This window comes from Salvelinus fontinalis, chromosome 20 (genome assembly GCF_029448725.1).
Source record: "Salvelinus fontinalis isolate EN_2023a chromosome 20, ASM2944872v1, whole genome shotgun sequence".
NCBI classification, from domain to species: domain Eukaryota; kingdom Metazoa; phylum Chordata; class Actinopteri; order Salmoniformes; family Salmonidae; genus Salvelinus; species Salvelinus fontinalis.
This window is the reverse complement of record NC_074684.1, coordinates 22,970,355-22,991,130: the sequence shown is the minus strand read 5'-3', so window position 1 is coordinate 22,991,130 and position 20,776 is coordinate 22,970,355. Positions and strand designations below refer to the sequence as shown.

The following is a 20,776-nucleotide window of genomic DNA, read 5'->3' as shown; positions in this document are numbered from 1 at the left end:
TCTCAAATGTGCTATCTAGTCACCGAGGGTGCCTTTTGCTGTGGATATTAGGATCTATATTAAACTAATCTTTCAAACTAATCCTACCTTTTTTGATAGGTGGGAGAGTGCAGTGAGATTTCAGAAAAACTCAGGGGAAATGGAAGATACTGATAAAAAAGCTTCTTGTATTACCATAAACACACAGTATAATACAATCCTGCCAATTCCATGGGCAGAGCATAATTCACTTGGTCAAGGAGAAGATTATTATGACTGTCTATGATGGATGAAGGCAGAGAGATACAGTGCATTCACAAAGTATTCAGATCCCTTGACCTTTTCCACACTTTGTTACGTTCCAGCCTTATTCTAAAATTGATTAATTAATTTTCCCTCATCAATCCACACACATTAAACAAAAATTAAAAGTATTCAGACCCTTTGTTATGAGAGTGGCCAGACGAAAGCCACTCCCCAGTAAAAGGCACATGACAGCCTGCTTGGAGTTTGCCAAAATGCAGCTAAAGGACTCAGACCATGAGAAACAAGATTCTCTGGAAAATTGAACTCTTTGGCCTGAGTGCTAAGCATCACGTCTGGAGGAAACCTGGCACCATCCCTACGCTGAAGCATGGTGGTGGCAGCATCATGCTGTGGGGATGTTTTTCAGCGGCAGGGACTGAGAGACTAGTCAGGATCAAGGGAAAGATGAATGGAGCAAAGTACAGAGAGATCCTTGACAAAAACCTGCTCCAGAGCGCTCAGGACCTCAGACTGGAGCGAAGGTTTACCTTCCAACAGGACAATGACCCTAAGCACACAGCCAAGACAACGCAGGAGTGGCTTCAGGAAAAATCGCTGCGTAGCAACGCTCTACATCCAACCTGACAGAGCTTGAGAGGATCTCCCGAGAAGAATGGGAGAAACTCCCCAAACACAGGTGTGCCAAGCTTGTAGCGTCATACACAAGAAGACTCAAACCTGTAATTGCTGCCAAAGGTGCTTCAACAAAGTACCAAGTAAAAGGTCTGAAAACTTATTTAAAAAATGTCTAAAAACCTGTTTTTGCTTTGGAATTCAAATCAAATTTTATTTGTCACATGCGCAGAATACAACAGGTGTAGTAGACCTTACTGTCAAATGCTTACTTACAAGCCCTTAACACACAATGCAGTTCAAGAAAGAGTTAAGAAAATATTTTCTAAATAAACTAAAGTAAAAAAAAATGTAAGTAACACAAGAAAATTACACAACAATAATGAGGCTATATACAGGGGGTACCGGTACCAAGTCAATGTGTGGGGGGTACAGGTTAGTATACGTAATTTGTGAAGTGAATATGCAAAAATAATAAAAAGCGAGTAGCAGCAGCGTAAAAACAAGGGAGGGAGGCGGGGTCAATGTAAATAGTCCAGGTGGCCATTTGATTAATAATTCAGCAGTCTTATGGCTTGGGGGTAGAAGCTGAGCATTTTGGTCCTAGACTTGGCGCTCTGGTACTGCTTGCCGTGCCGTGGATTATGGCGCATTTAGATTGATGAGGGGAAAAAAATATTGAATCCATTTTAGAACAAGGCTGGCTGTAAGGTAACAAAATTTGGAAAAAGTCAAGGGGTCTGAATACTTTCCAAATGCACTGTACAGTAGACATCTCCTTGTAAGCAGCCTACAGGGCTGTACCTAAACTATATCCCCTGAAAATCTCCCTCTACACCCTGACAGTAGTCAAGAAGAGTAAAAGCAAAACTGCAGAGTCTGCCCTCTGAATGTCAATCTGGGAATACAGCTGGTCTATTCACTCCTGAGCACCAGGCAGGGGAATAGATGGATAGTGTCTCAGGCTGATGGACAGGCAATGCCCAGAGTAATGAAACACTGCATACATTCTGCATCATTCTTAATAACCACTTTCCATCTTCAGATTCCTTCTTCGAACACAACCACTCCACTACGTGCTCCCCCATATAACTTCTTTATCTAGTCCTGGCCTTGTTGGTATGCTGCTTAATACAGATGCCATGGCAACCCAAGCGTGTGGGTATCACGCCGCTCTGGCAGAAATGATTGAGAAAACCTTTTGCAGGTTTGTCATCATGGACCCCAGGGTAAATACTGGAAAGGATTGTTCTGAAAAGCATGTTAGTTTATTTCCTTAGATCTGAGAGGAACTCTTAGTGAGTGACAGCCATGACACTACCTCCACCAGAAACCGTGTTTATTTTTCCTGGCTTTTCCAATTATGTTTTATAAGAAGGCCCCAGGCAATTATCTGTATGCAAATATCACAGAGCAGTGAGACATGAAGAGAGGTAACAGGGAGGGGAAAAGACAGAATGAAAAACAATTGCGGGGAAAAAAGGAAGAACGGAGATGGAGACTTACCGGCACACTTTGTCCTGGTGATGAGAGGTGGTCCAGGCTGGCCGGTGCCCCCCTCCCCTGGTCTGGTGAGCAGCACACGGATCTCGTACTCTGTGTCTGGGTCCAGGTGCCACAGCTTGTAGTTAGGGGAGTTGACAGCATGGGTCTCTATCCAGATCCCTGATGTCATACGATACTCCACCTCCTTCAGAATGATGGGGCCGTCCCCGAATATGGAGTTGGCATTGAGCTGGATCAGGAGGTAGGTGGGCCCCACGCCCAGCAGCTGAGGGGGTGCGATAGGCCGCGGGGGTTCTGGAGGACACAGGGGGGAATCAAAGCATATGGCTTAGAATAGCATGCACCTAAAAGCGTTTCAATTTCTAACTTATCTATTTATGGCAAAATATTTCCACATCTGTGTGTTTTATTGCAAATTATTTTTCAAAAATAATTTGACTCTTTCCTCCAAATTGGTAATCAACCTAATAAGATTTGTGTCATTGTCAGACCCCCAATGAACTAATCAGCATCAGCAACATGTTTAAGTTAGAATCGTCTTATTTTTCATCCCTGAGCTAGACCGAGGGCGCCAAACTATCAAACACTCAGAATAACCAGATGGTTCGCCTTCCAGTCAGTCTGGATAGGTTTGGAGTCTGGCCCAGAGCATCCTGGACTAAACTGCAAAAAGTTAACTCTAAGCAAGCCTAAATATCTTATATTGAGTAATAATTAACTTAAAATTAGTGGGGGGGGGGGGGGGGGGTTTGAACCAAGCTAAATTATCTAAAGTCATTGTCAGATACATTTAGCTTATTTGAACTAAAATAGGCTTAATACAAGTAATTTATCTTATCTTATTTCAAGATATTTTACCACAATTTTTTTTACCAAATTACATTTACTACATTCACCATTCTCACTGCAATGGAAGCCAATGAAACCCTCCCCTTAGAGAGTTAACTAACTAATGGAAGCGTCTTGTGTAATGTCTGAATAAACATACTGAGGGACATGAGCAGCCATTCTCATGTCATTCCATCACTTTAAGACCAATATAAGGCCTGTAAAGGGTCTGATGTTTCTTTATGAAGAGTGCTGGCAGACTACAGCCCATAAGGAGACGTGTTGTCCTCTCAGACGGAGTTGGTCTCTGGCTCTGCACGTCACACAGGCCTCTTTTTCTCTCTCCTCTCTCCCTGTCCAGATGGCTGTCGGCCGATTACTTTGTTGCAGCTAATTCAACAGCAGCGGCAATACTCAGAGATCACAGCAAGTCCAATCTGACAGTCAGTGTACTGGTGCTGTCCCATCCTGCCTATATTATCTTTGTGAACTCACGTTACCATCACAAAGTCTGGTATTCACACTTCTGCATAAAGTACCTTTTATTAATGTCCACCTGTTCACCCTCCACTTAATCATCTGTTAATCATATACTGCGGGTGGTACATGTATTATGACACTGTTAGTCTGAGATGGAATCCAGTCCTTTGGTTCAGCCAATCTGAAGTGACCTGTGCTTTTGTCTATGGAACCTAACAAGTATCTACAAAAAGGCCCTGTTCAGGTTTTAGCCCTGCAGGGCATACATATAAATATTTTGTTAATGAGACATATGTGTATTTTCTTGAATTAAGCCCAACAGAAGACGATAAATTAGAAAGTCATTGTTTTGCTTTTTTGCATTATTAATACCCAGGTGGATGTAACACTATAATAAGCTGGTTAGTAGTGTATGTTGGTGGTGATTATAGCGTCCCAGCAGAACACACAATACCTGAACCCAGGGACACTCCCCTGTAGAGGGTTCCCTATAGTTTTTAAATGTGTTAGCTTCCTTGTTTTCTAAACAAATTCATCTCTCTCCATCTCAGTAGTTAATGAGACGCGTGCCGCAAAAATGATTTACGAATTAGGCTAAGCTGGAAAATAAAATAAACCAACAACATAACAGCATTTGAGATGGACACAACTATGGTGGGCCTATTGCACTAGTGCCAGAAAGCACATATGAAAATGCATGTTAAATGTACAGTTCTGTCGGAAAGTATTCAGACCCCTTGACTTTTTCCACATTTTGTTACATTACAGCCTTATTCTAAAATGTATTATATAAAAACATTTTCTCACCAATCTACACACAATACCCTATAATGACAAAGCAAAAACAAGTTTTGAACATTTTGCAAATGTATAAAAAAACAAAAACAGAAACACCTAATTTAAATAAGTATTCAGACCCTTTGCTATGAGACTCAAAGTTGAGCTCAGGTGGATCCTGTTTCCATTTTCTGCAGCATTGAAGGTCCCCAAGAATACAATGGCCTCAATCATTCTTAAATGGAAGAAGTTTGGAACCACCAAGACTCTTCCTAGAGCTGGCCCCCCAGCCAAACTGAGCATGTGGGGGAGGAGGGCCTTGGTCAGGGAGGTGACCGAGAACCCGATGGTCACTCTGACAGAGCTCTAGAGTTCCTCTGTGGAGATGGGAGAACCTTCCAGAAGGACAACCATCTCTGCAGCACTCCACCAATCAGGTCTTTATGGTAGAGTGGCGAGACAGAAGCCACTCCTCAGTAAAAGGCACATGCCTGGAGGAAACCTGGCACCGTCCCTACGGTGAAGCATGGTGGCAGCATCATGCTGTGGGGATGTTTTTTAGAGGCAGGGACTGGGAGACTAGTCAGGATCGAGGGAAAGATGAACAGAGCAAAGGACAGAGAGATCTTTGATGAAAACCTGCTCCAGAGCAATCAGGACCTCAGACTGGCGAAAGGTTCACCTTCCAACAGGACAATGACCCTAAGCACACAGCCAAGACAACGCAGGAGTGGCTTCGAGACAAGTCTGAATGTCCTTGAGTGGCCCAGCCAGAGCCCGGTCTTGACCCGATCGAACATCTCTGGAGAGACCTGAAAATAGCTGTGCAGCAACTCTCCCCATCCAACCTGACCGAGCTCGAGAGCATCTGCAAAGAAGAATGAAAGAAACTCCCCAAATGCAGGTGTGCCAAGCTTATAGCGTCATACCCAAGAAGACTCGATGCAGTCCCTGCCAAATCCCTGCCAAAGGTGCTTCAACAAAGTACTGAGTAAAGGGTCTGAATACTTATGAAAATGTGATATTTAATTTCATTTTATTTTTTATAAATTAGCAAACATTTCTAAAAAATGTTTTTTGCTTTGTCATTATGGGGTATTGTGTGTAGACCGATGAGGAAAAAAACTATTAAATAAACTTTAGAATAAGGCTGTAACGTAACAAAACGTGGAAAAATTCAAGGGGTCTGATTACTTTCAAAGGGCACTGTATTTCTACTTTTCCTTTTAAGGTCACCTCAGGACTTGGGCTACAGGTAGCCTAGGGTTTAGAGCGTTGGGCCAGTAACATAAGGTTCTAATACCCAAGCCTACAAGGTGAAAAATCTGTCGATGTGCCCTTGAGCAAAGCACTTCAACATAATTTGCTCCAGGGGCACTATACTACTATGGCTGCACATATCCAGTGTATGTGACAATAAAACATATTTTAGTTTTGTTTGAATTCCTGAAACTCTTTTCCTGGTAATTTTATTGGGTCAAAATACTGGATAACTAATAGACAACTAAAAACAAACCAGAAACCTTCACAATATATTTGATCAAAAACAATTAATTATTGAAGCCGCTGATGTTTATTAGGTAAAAGTAGTTTTCCAAGAAAACAAACCAACCCCATCAACGGAAAAAATAGAAAGAGGAAAAAGGCCATTTAAATGCAGAGGCAATTGCCAATATAATTTGTACTTGTACCTGTAGGCGAGGACCATTCTCATTTCATTAAGATGTTTGGAGGAAACGGCGTAAACACAATAGAGGAGGTCTGGAGTAACTGATACACAAAATGTCTTCTTTCAACTAAAAAACTATAAATACGTTTCCAATAAAATGCACAGCAGCATGCGGAAGGTTTTAGGCATGGTAGGCAGGCTGACTCTCCCCATTTAGGGCATCATAGCGGAGGAGTGAAGATAGAGCTAGTTGGGCTGAGCAGGTAGTTGGGTTGAGCAGGTAGTGTGTGTGTGTGTGTGTGTGTGTGTGTGTGTGTGTGTGTGTGTGTGTGTGTGTGTGTGTGTGTGTGTGTGTGTGTGTGTGTGTGTGTGTGTGTGTGTGTGTGTGTGTGTGTGTGTGTGTGTGTGTGTGTGTGTGTGTGTGTGTGTGTGTGTGTGTGTGTGTGTGTGTGTGTGTGTGTGTGTGTGTGTGTGTGAGTGAGTGAGTGAGTGAGTGAGTGAGTGAGTGAGTGAGTGAGATGCAGAGGAATCTTTCATCAACTGGCATTATTGCTTCTCCCCAAGCAGCCCATCCATCATGTGTGTGGTGACAGTGTGGAATGATATCGCCGAGCCCTCGCATTACTGCTCCTTGAACCTTGTCTCATCCATCTCTCACATCCTTCAGCAGGCCACGCTAATAAACATCCGCCTTTCAGTCGCACAACTTACTGACTGGCCAACCTGCAGCTCAACTCTGCTGTGACTGGTCTAACCCAGCCCCAAGCAGCCCTGGCTCCGGAGCCATTCTAATAGTAATTGATTTTCATTTATTGCAGATATAGTCGACAGTCTCCAAGGCAGTATGTTGATAAAAAAAACAGTGGGAGGAGAGAGAGAGCTACAGCAACTTAATTTTATGCGGGAGGAAACGCTCGGGTCCGCTCTGGCTTTTTTTAAAAAGCTAAATGACAAGATCTGAGAAATGACAGTGACAGGGCAGGCCTTGGAACAACAAAGCGCACGCAGCAATCTCCATCTGACTGATGCTGTTACAGGACACAGAGGAGTGATCCCTTCCACCATCTGTCTCCCCCACCTTACCTCCAGCACGCAGACACTGTTTGGGCAGGCGGTATTAGGCTATCATCTACAAGGTGACAATCATTCTGCCTCTCAAGCCCTGTGGTTAACCAGCAAACATAGTCCACAAGCCCTCGTGGCTTGGAATCAATCCAGTTTCATATTCATATCCTTACAAAAATATGTTCCTTTCTTGGTGTTTCTCTTTTCTGTGCATTCCAAGTTCTTCCTTTGGCATAATTATGAGGCTTCATCAGAGTTTAACAATCTCTCTTTGAGCCTGGGGTTGTCAAGCAGGAGCCTTTCTTCAGTGTGGGATGAGCTGGCAGTTATCAAGTTTGAATCTACTTTTAAGCAGAAAATATCTCCCAGCCTGCTCCTCTGCTGACAGTCGTGTCTGCCACCAATCAGCCAGTTTGTTTACGGCAGGGAACCACACTGTCCCCCACACATACACACCGGGGGAGATGACAGCACACTATCTACACAACAGTTATTAAAGTGTACACACACACACACACACACATACATGCACAAGAAGACAACAGACTAGAACCCCTTAGATTAAGTACATATTTCACATGGTTTCCTGATCATAGAGCCTTGGATAAGATATGAAATTGAAATACCATATTGAAAATTGCACCTAAGGTCACCTCAGCAATCATTTCAATAAGCCGTAAGAAATAACTTTAACGATCAAAGCCGTGAACGGGTTGCTTTCATTTGTTAAAGCAGAGCTCACCAGGCATGTTTGTTTTAGGCTCTGTTCCAATGAGCAACCTTGTCAATAAAGTTTAGTTTCTACTAGGAAGGGGGCAACATGATTACTCAAAAAGCTCTGGGAGCCACGCATACCTCATGACAAAGTCAATTGTGCGCCACAGTGTGTTGTTTCTCTCTCCGCTGGGGGACACATAGTCAATAGTTCTTCTGTGAAAGGAATTTGCCACTGAAATTTTCATTTGTTACAAAGGGAACCAAAATAGCCGGCAGCATCCTCTGTCACTTCGGCTTTGGCAGAGCAGCCACTAATAAACTACTACCCTTAGGTCATAAATGACAATGGGCAACTCCATGCCAGCTCTCATTATGGGCCTCCCATATCAATGGCCCCAAAATTTCCTTTAAAATTACCATCTTTCGGATCCGTGTAGCAGGATGTCTGCTTTCAAGCGCTAGTGAGATATTGGACCTGTCAGTGCAGTTAATGTTGAACTACCTTCTAACACCAGGGTTCTGGGACCCTCTGGCCCAAGTTAAAAATAAGATTTGCTTTACCGATGCAAAAAAAAAAGGCCTCCCCTTCCTCTTGGTTGGGGGCGGAGGTAGGAACTTTGAAGAAGCCAAGATTGATTGTCTGCACTAATTCTTTGTGTGGCTGGAGATATGCAGAGCGGCTCAGAGAGAGAGAGAACGACGTCTCCTGATTATGAGGTGTCTGTTGAAGCATGGCTGGGAGCCAAGCCTCTCTGCTCTCTCCACTGACCGCATCTGAGAAGCATTTCCACAAGCAGACTTCAACTTGTGTAATTATTCTCCCTTTTGGTGATTCTCATTTGAATATCCAAATAATATTCAAATTCCTCTGCCTGAATAAACATATGCTAGTTGTGTGTTCCATCACATATTTATTTTTGATATCTGCATAATGCTTATGGAGGAATATTTTTGGGGTTTTGCAACTGAGTTCAAAACTACAATTGCCAAAACTGATCTACACTATTTATTGTAATCAAATACTTTACAATCAGTCAAATAAATATGGTAGATTTATGAGGTAATAATCAGATGCGCATGGATGAATTATACCAGGATATCATCTGATGAGGACACACATACCTCTGACGATGAGTCCTGCGAAGTTGGACACACCAGATCCTCTCTCTGACTGGGTGACACATCGGTAAAGGTCTTGGTCCAGACTAGTCACTTCCTTGAGTCTGAACGAGGCAGCGAACCGCCTGTGGTTGATGTTCTTAGTCGACGCCACGGGAATGTCTTCCCCATTTCTCCTCTGCAAGATAAAAACAACAAGGAAAACATATGTGTTTGCGCTTATTGGAAGGACGTGGCATTAAATCGGGAAGATGACGAATTACTTATCAAATCTGGAGTTATTTATTAAAAACAAAGTTTGTATAATCTTTCAAACATCAAGGATGCGTCTAGCTGATACATAAAAGTGTATCTCGGCGGGAAACAATGAATGGGTCTGTTAAAGCACCACTTCCTCTTAGAGCTTATCATCACTGGGATCGTTATCAGACAAGTTTGGTGTCAACAGCAGTGCCTCATTTACATTTTCACCTCCACAACCGCCGGCACCGAAAAGGTCACATCGCCTCTCTCACTTTTCCACCCAGTCATCCATGAGAGGAGTTCTCTTATTCCCTCCCTACCTCCTTCTCACCTCCATCCCTCTCTCGCTCTATTTCTGTGGGTCTTATCAGTTCCCCCTAGGCTCTAGGGAGGGCTTAGATCATGCCCTCACCTAAAAAGAAATTTTCCCGCAGCCCTAGCTGACAAAATAGATTTTACTGCATTCTTTCTTAACCTGTCTAGGATCAGCGTGGCGCTAGCGGCACACCCCCCCCCCCCCCACTGAAAAACCAGTGCCGCGAAATTCAAAAAAAATATTTTTTTTAAATATTTAACTTTCACACATTAAAGTCCAATACAGCTAATGAAAGACACAGATCTTATGAATCCAGTCAACATTTCCGATTTTTAAAATGTTTTACAGGGAAGACACAATATGTAAAGATGTACATCTATTACCTAAAAACACATTAGCATAATCCACCATCTTTTATTTGTCCACCAACACCAGTAGCCATCACCAATTCGGCTAAACTAAGATATTTATAGCCCCTAACCAACAAAAAAACTCATTAGATGACAGTCTGATAACATATTTATGGTATGGGATAGGTTTTGTTAGAAAAAAGTGCATATTTCAGGTATATGGCATAGTTTACAATTGCACCCACCATCACAAATGGACTAGAATAATTACAATGAGCAACGTGTTTACCTAACTACTAATCATCAAACATTTCGTAAAAATACACAGCATACACGAATCGAAAGACACAGATCCTGTGAATACAGACAATATTTCAGATTTTCTAAGTGTCTTACAGCGAAAACACAATAAATCGTTATATTAGCTTAGCACATAGCAATTAGCAGCCCAGCATTGATTCTAGCCAAAGTGAGCGATAAAAGTCAACATCGCCAAAAGATATTAATTTTTTCACTAACCTTCTCAGAATTCTTCCGATGACACTCCTGTAACATCACATTACAACATGCATATACAGTTTGATCGAAAATGTTTATATTTAGCCACCAAAATCATGGTTAGACAATGTGAAATGTAGCTCAGCTGGTCAGAAAATGTCCTTGCGCCACTTAGACAGTGATCTACTCTTATACATAAATACTCATAAACGTGACTAAAAATATAGGGTGGACAGGGATTGATAGACAATTTAATTCTTAATACAATTGCGTTATTACATTTTTTAATTTATCCTTACTTTTCAATACAGTTTGCGCCAAGCGAAGCTACGTCAAAAAACATGGCGTCCTAAGCCACTGAAAAGATTTGGCATGGGTCCTCAGATCCTCAAAAGGTTCTACAGCTGCACCATCGAGAGTATCCTGACTGGTTGCATCACTGCCTGGTATGGCAACTAGAGGTCGACCAATTAATCGGAATGGCCGATTAAATCGGGTCCGATTTCAAGTTTTCATAACAATCGGAAAATCGGTATTTTTGGGCGCAGATTTGACGTTTAAAAAAAAATAATTACACATTTATTTAATCTTTATTTAACTAGGCAAGTCAATTAAGAACACATTCTTATTTGCAATGACGGCCTAGGAACAGATTTTTAACCTTGTCAGCTCGGGGGATCCAATTTTGCATTGATTACATTGCACTCCACGAGGAGCCTGCCTGTTAGCGAATGCAGTAAGCTAAGGTAAGTTGCTAGCTAGCATTAAACTTATCTTATAAAAAAACAATCAATCAGTGACTGTCATTGCTCCAATGTGTACTTAACCATAAACATCAATAACTTTCTTAAAATTAATACACAAGTATATATTTTTAAACCTGCATATTTAGCTAAAAGAAATCCAGGTTAGCAGGCAATATTAAACAGGTGAAATTGTGTCATTTCTCTTGCGTTCATTGCACGCAGAGTCAGGGTATATGCAACAGTTTGGGCCGCCTGGCTCTTTGCGAACTAATTTGCCAGAACTTTACGTAATTATGACAACATTGAAGGTTGTGCAATGTAACAGGAATATTTAGACTCATGGATACCACCCGTTAGATAAAATACGGAATCGAATAAAAGTTTTGTTTTCGAGGTGATAGTTTCTGGTTTAGTCAAGGGTATATGGTTTAGAGAGAAATAGTCGACGCGTTATAATTTCTGTAATAACTTGCGGCTGAATTTGAAAGGGGTTCCTTCGTTATTTTACCGTTCATGTCTTCCATAGAGAATGTCTTGATCTACTTCAAATAAGGTCTGTGTTTCGTGCAGGCTTAAACCGCCTCGACGTTTTGATACCAATGTAAATCTCACTAGGATAAGGTAACGTTTGTCAACATATTTTCATAAATCCACTATACAAATGTTTTTATCTTCGCTTATAATTAGCCAATATTGATCAGAGTTACCTTGTCCTATGGATATCTACACAGTTATCTACACAGTTATAAAATTGGCACGGTGATGTCGGTAGACTCGACAGCCTTGGTTTCTCTAATGATTGCCTCGCCTGGTTCACCAACTACTTCTCTGATCGAGTTCAGTGTGTCAAATCGGAGGGTCTGTTGTCCGGGCCTCTGGCAGTCTCTATGGGGGTGCCACAGGGTTCAATTCTTGGACCGACTCTCTTCTCTGTATACATCAATGATGTCGCTCTTGCTGCTGGTGATTCTCTGATCCATCTCTACGCAGACGACACTATTCTGTATACTTCTGGCCCTTCTTTTGACACTGTGTTAACAACCCTCCAGGTGAGCTTCAATGCCATACAACTCTCCTTCCGTGGCCTCCATTTACTTTTAAATACAAGTAAAACTAAATGCATGCTCTTCAACCGATCGCTGCCTGCACCTGCCCAACATCACTACTCTGGACGGCTCTGACTTAGAATATGTGGACAACTACAAATACCTAGGTGTCTGGTTAGACTGTAAACTCTCCTTCCAGACTCACATCAAACATCTCCAATCCAAAGTTACATCTAGAATTGGCTTCCTATTCCGCAACAAAGCATCCTTCACTCATGCTGCCAAACATACCCTTGTAAAACTGACCATCCTACCAATCCTCGACTTCGGTGATGTCATTTACAAAATAGCCTCCAAAACCCTACTCAATAAATTGGATGCAGTCTATCACAGTGCCATCCGTTTTGTCACCAAAGCCCCATATACTACCCACCACTGCGACCTGTACACTCTCGTTGGCTGGCCCTCGCTTCATACTCGTCGTCAAACCCACTGGCTCCAGGTCATCTACAAGACCCTGCTAGGTAAAGTCCCCCCTTATCTCAGCTCGCTGGTCACCATAGCAGCACCTACCTGTAGCACGCGCTCCAGCAGGTATATCTCTCTGGTCACCCCCAAAACCAATTCTTCCTTTGGCCGCCTCTCCTTCCAGTTCTCTGCTGCCAATGACTGGAACGAACTACAAAAATCTCTGAAACTGGAAACACTTATCTCCCTCACTAGCTTTAAGCACCAGCTGTCAGAGCAGCTCATAGATTACTGCACCTGTACATAGCCCATCTATAATTTAGCCCAAACAACTACCTCTTTACCTACTGTATTTATTTATTTATTTATTTATTTTGCTCCTTTGCACCCCATTATTTCTATCTCTACTTTTTTCTATCTCTACTTTCTTTCTTTTTTTTTACTTGCTATATTGTATTTACTTCGCCACCATGGCCTTTTTATATTTTTATTTATTTATATATATATTTTGTTTGCCTTCACCTCCCTTATCTCACCTCACTTGCTCATATTGTATATAGACTTATTTTTCACTGTATTATTGACTGTATGTTTGTTTTACTCCATGTGTAACTATGTGTTGTTGTATGTGTCGAACTGCTTTGCTTTATCTTGGCCAGGTCGCAATTGTAAATGAGAACGTGTTCTCAATTTGCCTACCTGGTTAAATAAAGGTGAAAAAAATAAAAATAAAATAAAAATGTAAGCCTACACAAAACACAGACCTTATTTTAAGTGAATCGAAAAATATTCTATGGAATAAATGAAGGAACCGCTTTTCAGATTTTGCTAGGTGTCATGGGAACTATGACTCGCACTTTGGTTGTCAATTCTTACCATGCCCAATATTAAAATAGGATTTCCTGCATATAGAAATTAAAGTTTTTGTTTTCAACATTCATCACAGGTAACTTAAACTCTATTTTTATTCAAACAGTTGAGAGTATTTGTCTCCTAAGCAGACTCTTAAGTATCATTGTCACTTCAGAGCTGTGTGCGTATTTATGTATTATATTAAGTTAAAATAAAAGTGTTCATTGTTCATTCAGTATTGTTGCAATTGTCATTATTACAAAAATGTGTGTGTGTGTATGATATATATATATATATAATATCATTTTTATATATATATATATATATATTATATATATATATATAATATCATTTTTTTATATATACATATATACATATATATACATATATATATATATATATATATATATACATATATACATATATATACATATATATATATATATATATATATATATATATATATATATATATATATATATATGTATATATGTATATATAAAAAAATCGGCCGATTAATCGAAATCGGCTTTTTTTGTCCTACAATAATCGGTATCGGCATTGAAAAATCATAAATCGGTCGACCTCTAATGGCAACTGCTTGGCCTCTGACCGCAAGGCACTACAGAGGGTAGAGGTCGACCGATTAATCGGAATGGCCGATTAATTATGGCCGATTTCACGTTTTCATAACAATCGTAATCTGCATTTTTGGATACCGATCATGGCCGATTACATTGCATGCCACGAGGAGAATGCATGGCAGGCTGACTACCTGTTATTCGAGTGCCAAGGTAGGGCGCTAGCTAGCGTTAAACATATCTTATAAAAAACAATCAATCTTAATATAATCACTAGTTAACTACACATGGTTGATGATATTACTAGTTTATCTAGCTTGTCCTGCGTTGCATATAATTGATGCGGTGCCTGTTAATTTATCATTGAATCACAGCCTACTTCGCCAAACGGGTGATTTAACAAGCGCAATCGCGAAAAAAGCACTGTTGTTGCATCAATGTGTACCTAACCATAAACATCAACGCCTTTCTTAAAATCAGTACACAAGTATATATTTTTAAACCTGCATATTAAGTTAATATTGTCTGCTAACATGAATTTATTTTAACTAGGGAAATTGTGTCACTTCTCTTGCGTTCTGTGCAACAGAGTCAGGGTATGTGCAGCAGTTTGGGCTGCCTGGCTCATCGCGAACTGTGTGAAGACCATTTCTTCCTAACAAAGACAACCAACTTCACCAAATGGGGGATGATTTGAGAAAAAAACTGTGAAAAAAGTACAATTGCATGAACGCACCTAACCATAAACATCAATGCCTTTCAAAAAAATCAATACACAGAAGTACATTTTTTTAAAACCTGCATATTTAGTTAAAAGAAATTCATGTTAGCAGGCAATATTAATTAAACTAGGAAAATTGTGTCATGTCAGGGTATATGCAACAGTTTGGGCCGCCTGGCTCGTTGCGAACTAATTTGCCAGAATTTTACATAATTATGACAAAACATTGAAGGTTGTGCAATGTAACAGCAATATTTAGACTTATAGATGCCACCCGTCAGATAAAATACGGAATGGTTCCGTATTTCACTGAAAGAATAAACGTTTTGTTTTTTCGAAATTATAGTTTCTGGATTTGACCATATTAATGACCTAAGGCTCGTATTTCTGTGTGTTATTATATTATAATTAAGTCTATGATTTGATAGAGCAGTCTGACTGAGCGGTGGTAGGCAGCAGCATGCTCGTAAGCATTCATTCAAACAGCGTTTGCCTGTAGTTCTTCGCAATTGTTCAAGCATTGCGCTGTTTATGACTTCAAGCCTATCAACTCCCGAGATTAGGCTGGCAATACTAAAGTACCTATTAGAACATCCAATAGTCAAAGGAATATGAAATACAAATGGTTTAGAGAGAAATAATCCTATAATAAACTACAACCTAAAACTTCTTACCTGGGAATATTGAAGACTCATGTTAAAAGGAACCACCAGCTTTCACATGTTCTCATGGTTCTGAGCAAGGAACTTGAACGTTAGCTTTTTTACATGGCACATATTGCACTTTTACTTTCTTCTCCAACACTTTGTTTTTGCATTATTTAAACCAAATGGAACATGTTTCATTATGTATTTGAGACTAAATAGATTTTATTGATGTATTATATTACGTTAAAATAAAAGTGTTCATTGTTTATTCAGTATTGTTGTAATTGTCATTATTACAAATATATGTATATAAAAAATAAATTCGGCCGATTAATCGGTATCGGCTTTTTTTGGTCCTCCAATAATCGGTATCGGCGTTGAAAAATCATAATTGTTCAACCTCTAACAGAGGGTAGTGCGAACGGCCCAGTATATCACTGGGGCCAAGCTTCCTGCCATCCAGGACCTCTGCCATCCAGGCAGTTTATTTTTTATTTTTTATTTTACCGTTATTTTACCAGGTAAGTTGACTGAGAACACGTTCTCATTTGCAGCAACGACCTGGGGAATAGTTACAGGGGAGAGGAGGGGGATGAATGAGCCAATTGTAAACTGGGGATTGTTAGGTGACCATGATGGTTTGAGGGCCAGATTGGGAATTTAGCCAGGACACCGGGGTTAACACCCCTACTCTTACGATAAGTGCCATGGGATCTTTAATGACCTCAGAGAGTCAGGACACCCGTTTAACGTCCCATCCGAAAGACGGCACCCTACACAGGGCAGTGTCCCCAATCACTGCCCTGGGCAGGGCAGGGCAGTGACAGAGGAAGGCCCTAAAAATTGTCAAAGACTCCAGCCACCCTAGTCATAGACTGTTCTCTCTGCTACCGCACGGCAAGCGGTACCGGTAGCACCAAGTCTAGGTCTTAGAGGCTTCTAAACAGCTTCTAGCCCCAAGCCATAAGACTCCTGAACATCTAGCCAAATGGTTACCCAGGCTAGTCACTAACTTCTTATGGTTAGGGGCAGTATTGTGTAGCTTGGATGAATAAGGTGCCCAGAGTAAACTGCCTGCTACTCAGTCTCAGCTAAGATATGCATATTATTAATAGATTTGGATAGAAAATACTCTGAAGTTTCTAAAACTGTTTGAATGATGTCTGTGAGTATAACAGAACTCATATGGCAGGCAGAAATCTGAGAAAATATCCAACCAGGAAGTGGGAAATCTGAGGTTTGTAGGTTTGCCTATCCAATATACAGTGTCTATGGGGTCATATAGCACTTCCTACGGCTTCCAATAGATGTCAACAGTCTTTAGAACCTTGTTTGAGGCTTCTACTGTGAAGGAGGGGGCAATGGGAGCTGATTGAGTCAGGGGTCAGGCAAAGTGCCACGAGCTCACTCAGGCGCGCCCCCATGAGAGTTAGCTGCGTTCCATCGCATTTCTACAGACAAAGGGATTCTCCGATTGAAACATTATTGAAGATTTGTTAAAAACATCCTAAAGATTGATTCTATACATCGTTTGACATGTTTCTACGAACTGTAATGGAATTGTTTGACTTTGTCTGGCCTGCGCGTCATCAATTTGGATTTTGGAACTAAACGCGCGAACAAAAAGGAGGTATTTGGACATAAATTATGGACGTTATCGAACAAAACAAACATTTATTGTGGAACTGGGATTCCTGGGAGTGCATTATGATAAAGATCATCAAAGGTAAGTTAATATTTATAATGCTATCTCTGACTTCTGTTGACTCCACAACATGGCATCTGGTATCTGTCCAAAATCACCGGATGTTTTGGAGGCAAAACATTACTGAACATAACGCGCCAATGTAAGCTAAGGTTTATGGATATAAATATGAACTTTATCGAACAAAACATACATGTATTGTGTAACATGATGTCCTATGAGTGTCATCTGAGGAAGATCATCAAAGGTTAGTTTTTAATTTTATCTCTTTCTGCTTTTTGTGACTCCTCTCTTTGGCTGGAAAAATGACTGTGTTTTTCTGTGACTAGGTACTGACCTAACATAAATCAGATGGTGTGCTTTCGCCGTAAAACCTTTTTGAAATCGGACACTGTGGTGGGATTAACAACAAGTTTATCTTTAAAATGGTGTAAAATACTTGTATGTTTGAGGAATTTTAATTATGAGATTTCTGTTGTTTGAATTTGGCGCCCTGCCCTTTCACTGGCTGTTGTCAAGTCGATCCCGTTAACGGGATCTCAGCCGATCTCAGCAGTAAGAAGTTAATAGCTCTACCTACATATAAATACTACCTCAAATAACCGGTGCCCCAGCACATTGGGTACCACTCTGTATTGGTACCCCCCTGTATATAGTCTCGCTATTGTTATTTCACTGCTGCTCTTTAATTACTTGTTACTTTAAACTATTATTCTTATCTGTATTTTTTTTTTTAACTGCATTGTTGGTCAGGGACTCGTAAGTAAGCATTTCACTGTAAGGTCTACACCTGTTGTATTTGGCACGTGACTATTAAAATTGGATTTGATTTGTTCAGTGGCTAGCCCTGCTCCCAATCCCAGTCCATACCTGCAGCCACAGCCTGTTGTTCACGGTATCCCGGCCGGTGGCGATGCACTGGAAGGTGGCGTTCTGCCCGGCGTTGACTTCCACATCTCCCAGGCGCAGGAAGTGAGGCGATTTATCTACGGGGAAGAAAACAATTACAGCAGTCATAAACACAGCGCACACGACATGATCAATGCAGCCCTGCGGTTTCCCAGCACCCCCCTTTCCTCGCCATGTCAGACGGCAAGTCCTAATAACTACCTCATCTGTCACACAAACACAGCCAGAGCTGAGTGGGTGAAGTGGCTACTGGTAAACACTTTCAATAAACATACACCACTGCTGTGAACAGCCTGGATTATTACAATACACACTTGCACCTCAAATCAAAAGATACTAGTGTTCTAAGAGGGCTGTGGGACAACAGGAAAAATAAAAGGAAACCTATGTGGTAGGTAACCTATGGAAATAAAAGACCCAACAACAACATTAAACTAACATGAGAAGGATGGAGTCTTTTTTGGAAGAAAGAATATTAACAAGCAGAGTTTTGATCTGGACAGCTAAATTATTCATGGTGATTTGGAAGGTTGGCAGCCCAGATGCTGCGTGGTAGTCTGGAGCGGTGCCAGCAGTAATTGAGCACACGTAACTAGGAGGAACGTTTAGGAAACAGCGCTAAACTCTGTCTGAACACAACAGGACCAAAACGGTTGTCTGGCATCACACTGTTGTTAATGTCCAGGGATCCTCGTTACAGATTACCTAACGAGCCAAACGATGGCTTGGCTATTCATACTTTGAATACATTAACTATGACTTTATCAATGTATAGAAACACCATGTTTTTCTCTCTGCAACTAGAAAGACATGTTCAAGTTTAAAATTGCTGCATTTAAAATGAATTATCTTTCTTCGATTTGACTTTGAGAAGGAAAACTCAGTGCCTGTAGTTGTTCTTGTATTTTTTATTAGTGTTTTGGAGTGATTCTGAATTTAATTGTATTCTATAATCAAGCAGTGAATTCAAGTCACAGCCGGAGGGTAATCCTCCAAATTTCCCTTTATACTCTGCAGGAAAAACTGATTAGGCATATTTTATGCACATACCATACATACAAAGAGACAGCATTGTAGACTGCGAGAGCACTACAGTGTGAGATCGAGGCCATTGTGGAGAGAGAAGAAAAGAGGAGATAATCCAATGGACTAGTGATAGGACCTTAGAAAAAGACCCAAAAATAGTGATTTAACTAATTTGACTCTAGGGACTATTGCTAAAATAGAGACTGTAAATTACTGTGTCCAATGGTTTGTCAGCTTGGGTGAGTGCTTAGCTAGTTCATTATCATCAGTGCAATGGGTGGATAGAAGCTGGGTGGTTCAGTACACACTAATTTCACACAGAGCTTCGTTAGAGATCCATCCTAGCGTCAGTGCTGCTGAAGAGCTGCAGGCTTCTCTTGAGACAGGGATCAGGAAGAGGCCATGGTGCAAAGGAAAATGGCATTTGCTGATTATCCCCTGTTGGTCCCAATCAAGAGCATTTGTTACTGAAGAGCAACCATGCACTTACTAGGACTATGATTGCTTTACTATAGCACTCACTAAACACTCCAAAGTAGTACATGGTTGAATGATGGAGAGGGAAGGGTAATTATTATTTAATTATTATTGTTAAATCCAACAGAAATGACCCTCTGGAGTGACGCCATTAGCAGATTATCTCCAAATTAGCCTGGGACGTACCAGTCCCCTGAGTCAATCCACTTACCCCGCTGCCAAATGAGGGGTGGCTAGTGCTCAGTACTGCTCACTGCTCAGATAATTTCTCTGGATGCAGCTGTCAATTTAAATGAATGCTGTTACTGTGGAGGCTAGGGCTGTGTCCAAAATGGCATGCTATTCCCTTCATAGTGCACTAAAGGGCTCTGGCCAAAAGTAGTGCACTATGTAGGGAATAGGGTGCCATTTGGGATGCAGCCTAGGAGGAGGTAGCAGGACAGGATGCATGACTGGACACACTGGACTGCACCAGTCTAGGCCTCAAAGGGTGTAGGGTACCTAAACCAGCCAATTTACCCACCATTTACAATTAACTGTCACAACTAACCATGGTGGTTAGTTTTATAAAGGTTTGTTACACTGTTCAAAAGGATTACAGTCCTAGTTAGGAGCTCTCCTCAGTGAAGGTGAAATCACTACCCCTGTGGTTGCTGGTGCTCCTAATTGGGATATCTTTACATTCTTTAATGTTAATTATTTTATCATCCTGGATAGACTATAGAACTGAGGGAATTGTAAAATCCAAATATCTCAACGTTCAGGTTGGACCCCATCGACGTGTAAGAGTGTGAATACAAAGCAAACAACTGTGGACATACACACACACACTTCTTTGTTTAAAATTACATTAAGATTCAATAATGGAAAGTCTATTCTTTCTAATGGCGTCTCAGATTCTTGGCATCTGTAGAAACTGTCGGAAACATGCATAACTGTGTCTTGGTCTCTGGATGAAAATTGAGAAATCCACAAAATATATTTAATGGTCAGGTTATCAGGAAGCCAGGGATTTTTTAAGGTTAACGTTCAAGTACCTCATTGTGCTGAAGTGGGTGGAAGCCAGCTATTACAACCCATAAAGCCATGCTGAGAGAGCACAATTATCCTTTATTACACGGAAGATTCATTTATTAGTATATTTATTTATTCCCTCCTGCGCCGACACTGAT

General features: G+C 40.9%; 1 protein-coding gene across 21 annotated transcripts in view; it reads right to left on the bottom strand.

The window, feature by feature from the left end:
• LOC129817527 (receptor-type tyrosine-protein phosphatase kappa-like) overlaps positions 1-20,776 on the bottom strand; it is a 183,833-nt gene that overhangs the window by 73,323 nt on the left and 89,734 nt on the right. For all 21 annotated transcript variants that reach the window (XM_055872878.1, XM_055872876.1, XM_055872875.1 and 18 more), the window contains 3 exons: positions 18,063-18,178; positions 9,023-9,197; positions 2,365-2,658 (listed from right to left, as the gene is read on the bottom strand). In XM_055872878.1, coding sequence (XP_055728853.1) covers positions 2,365-2,658; positions 9,023-9,197; positions 18,063-18,178 — 585 coding nt within the window. The remainder of the gene's footprint in view (positions 1-2,364; positions 2,659-9,022; positions 9,198-18,062; positions 18,179-20,776) is intronic.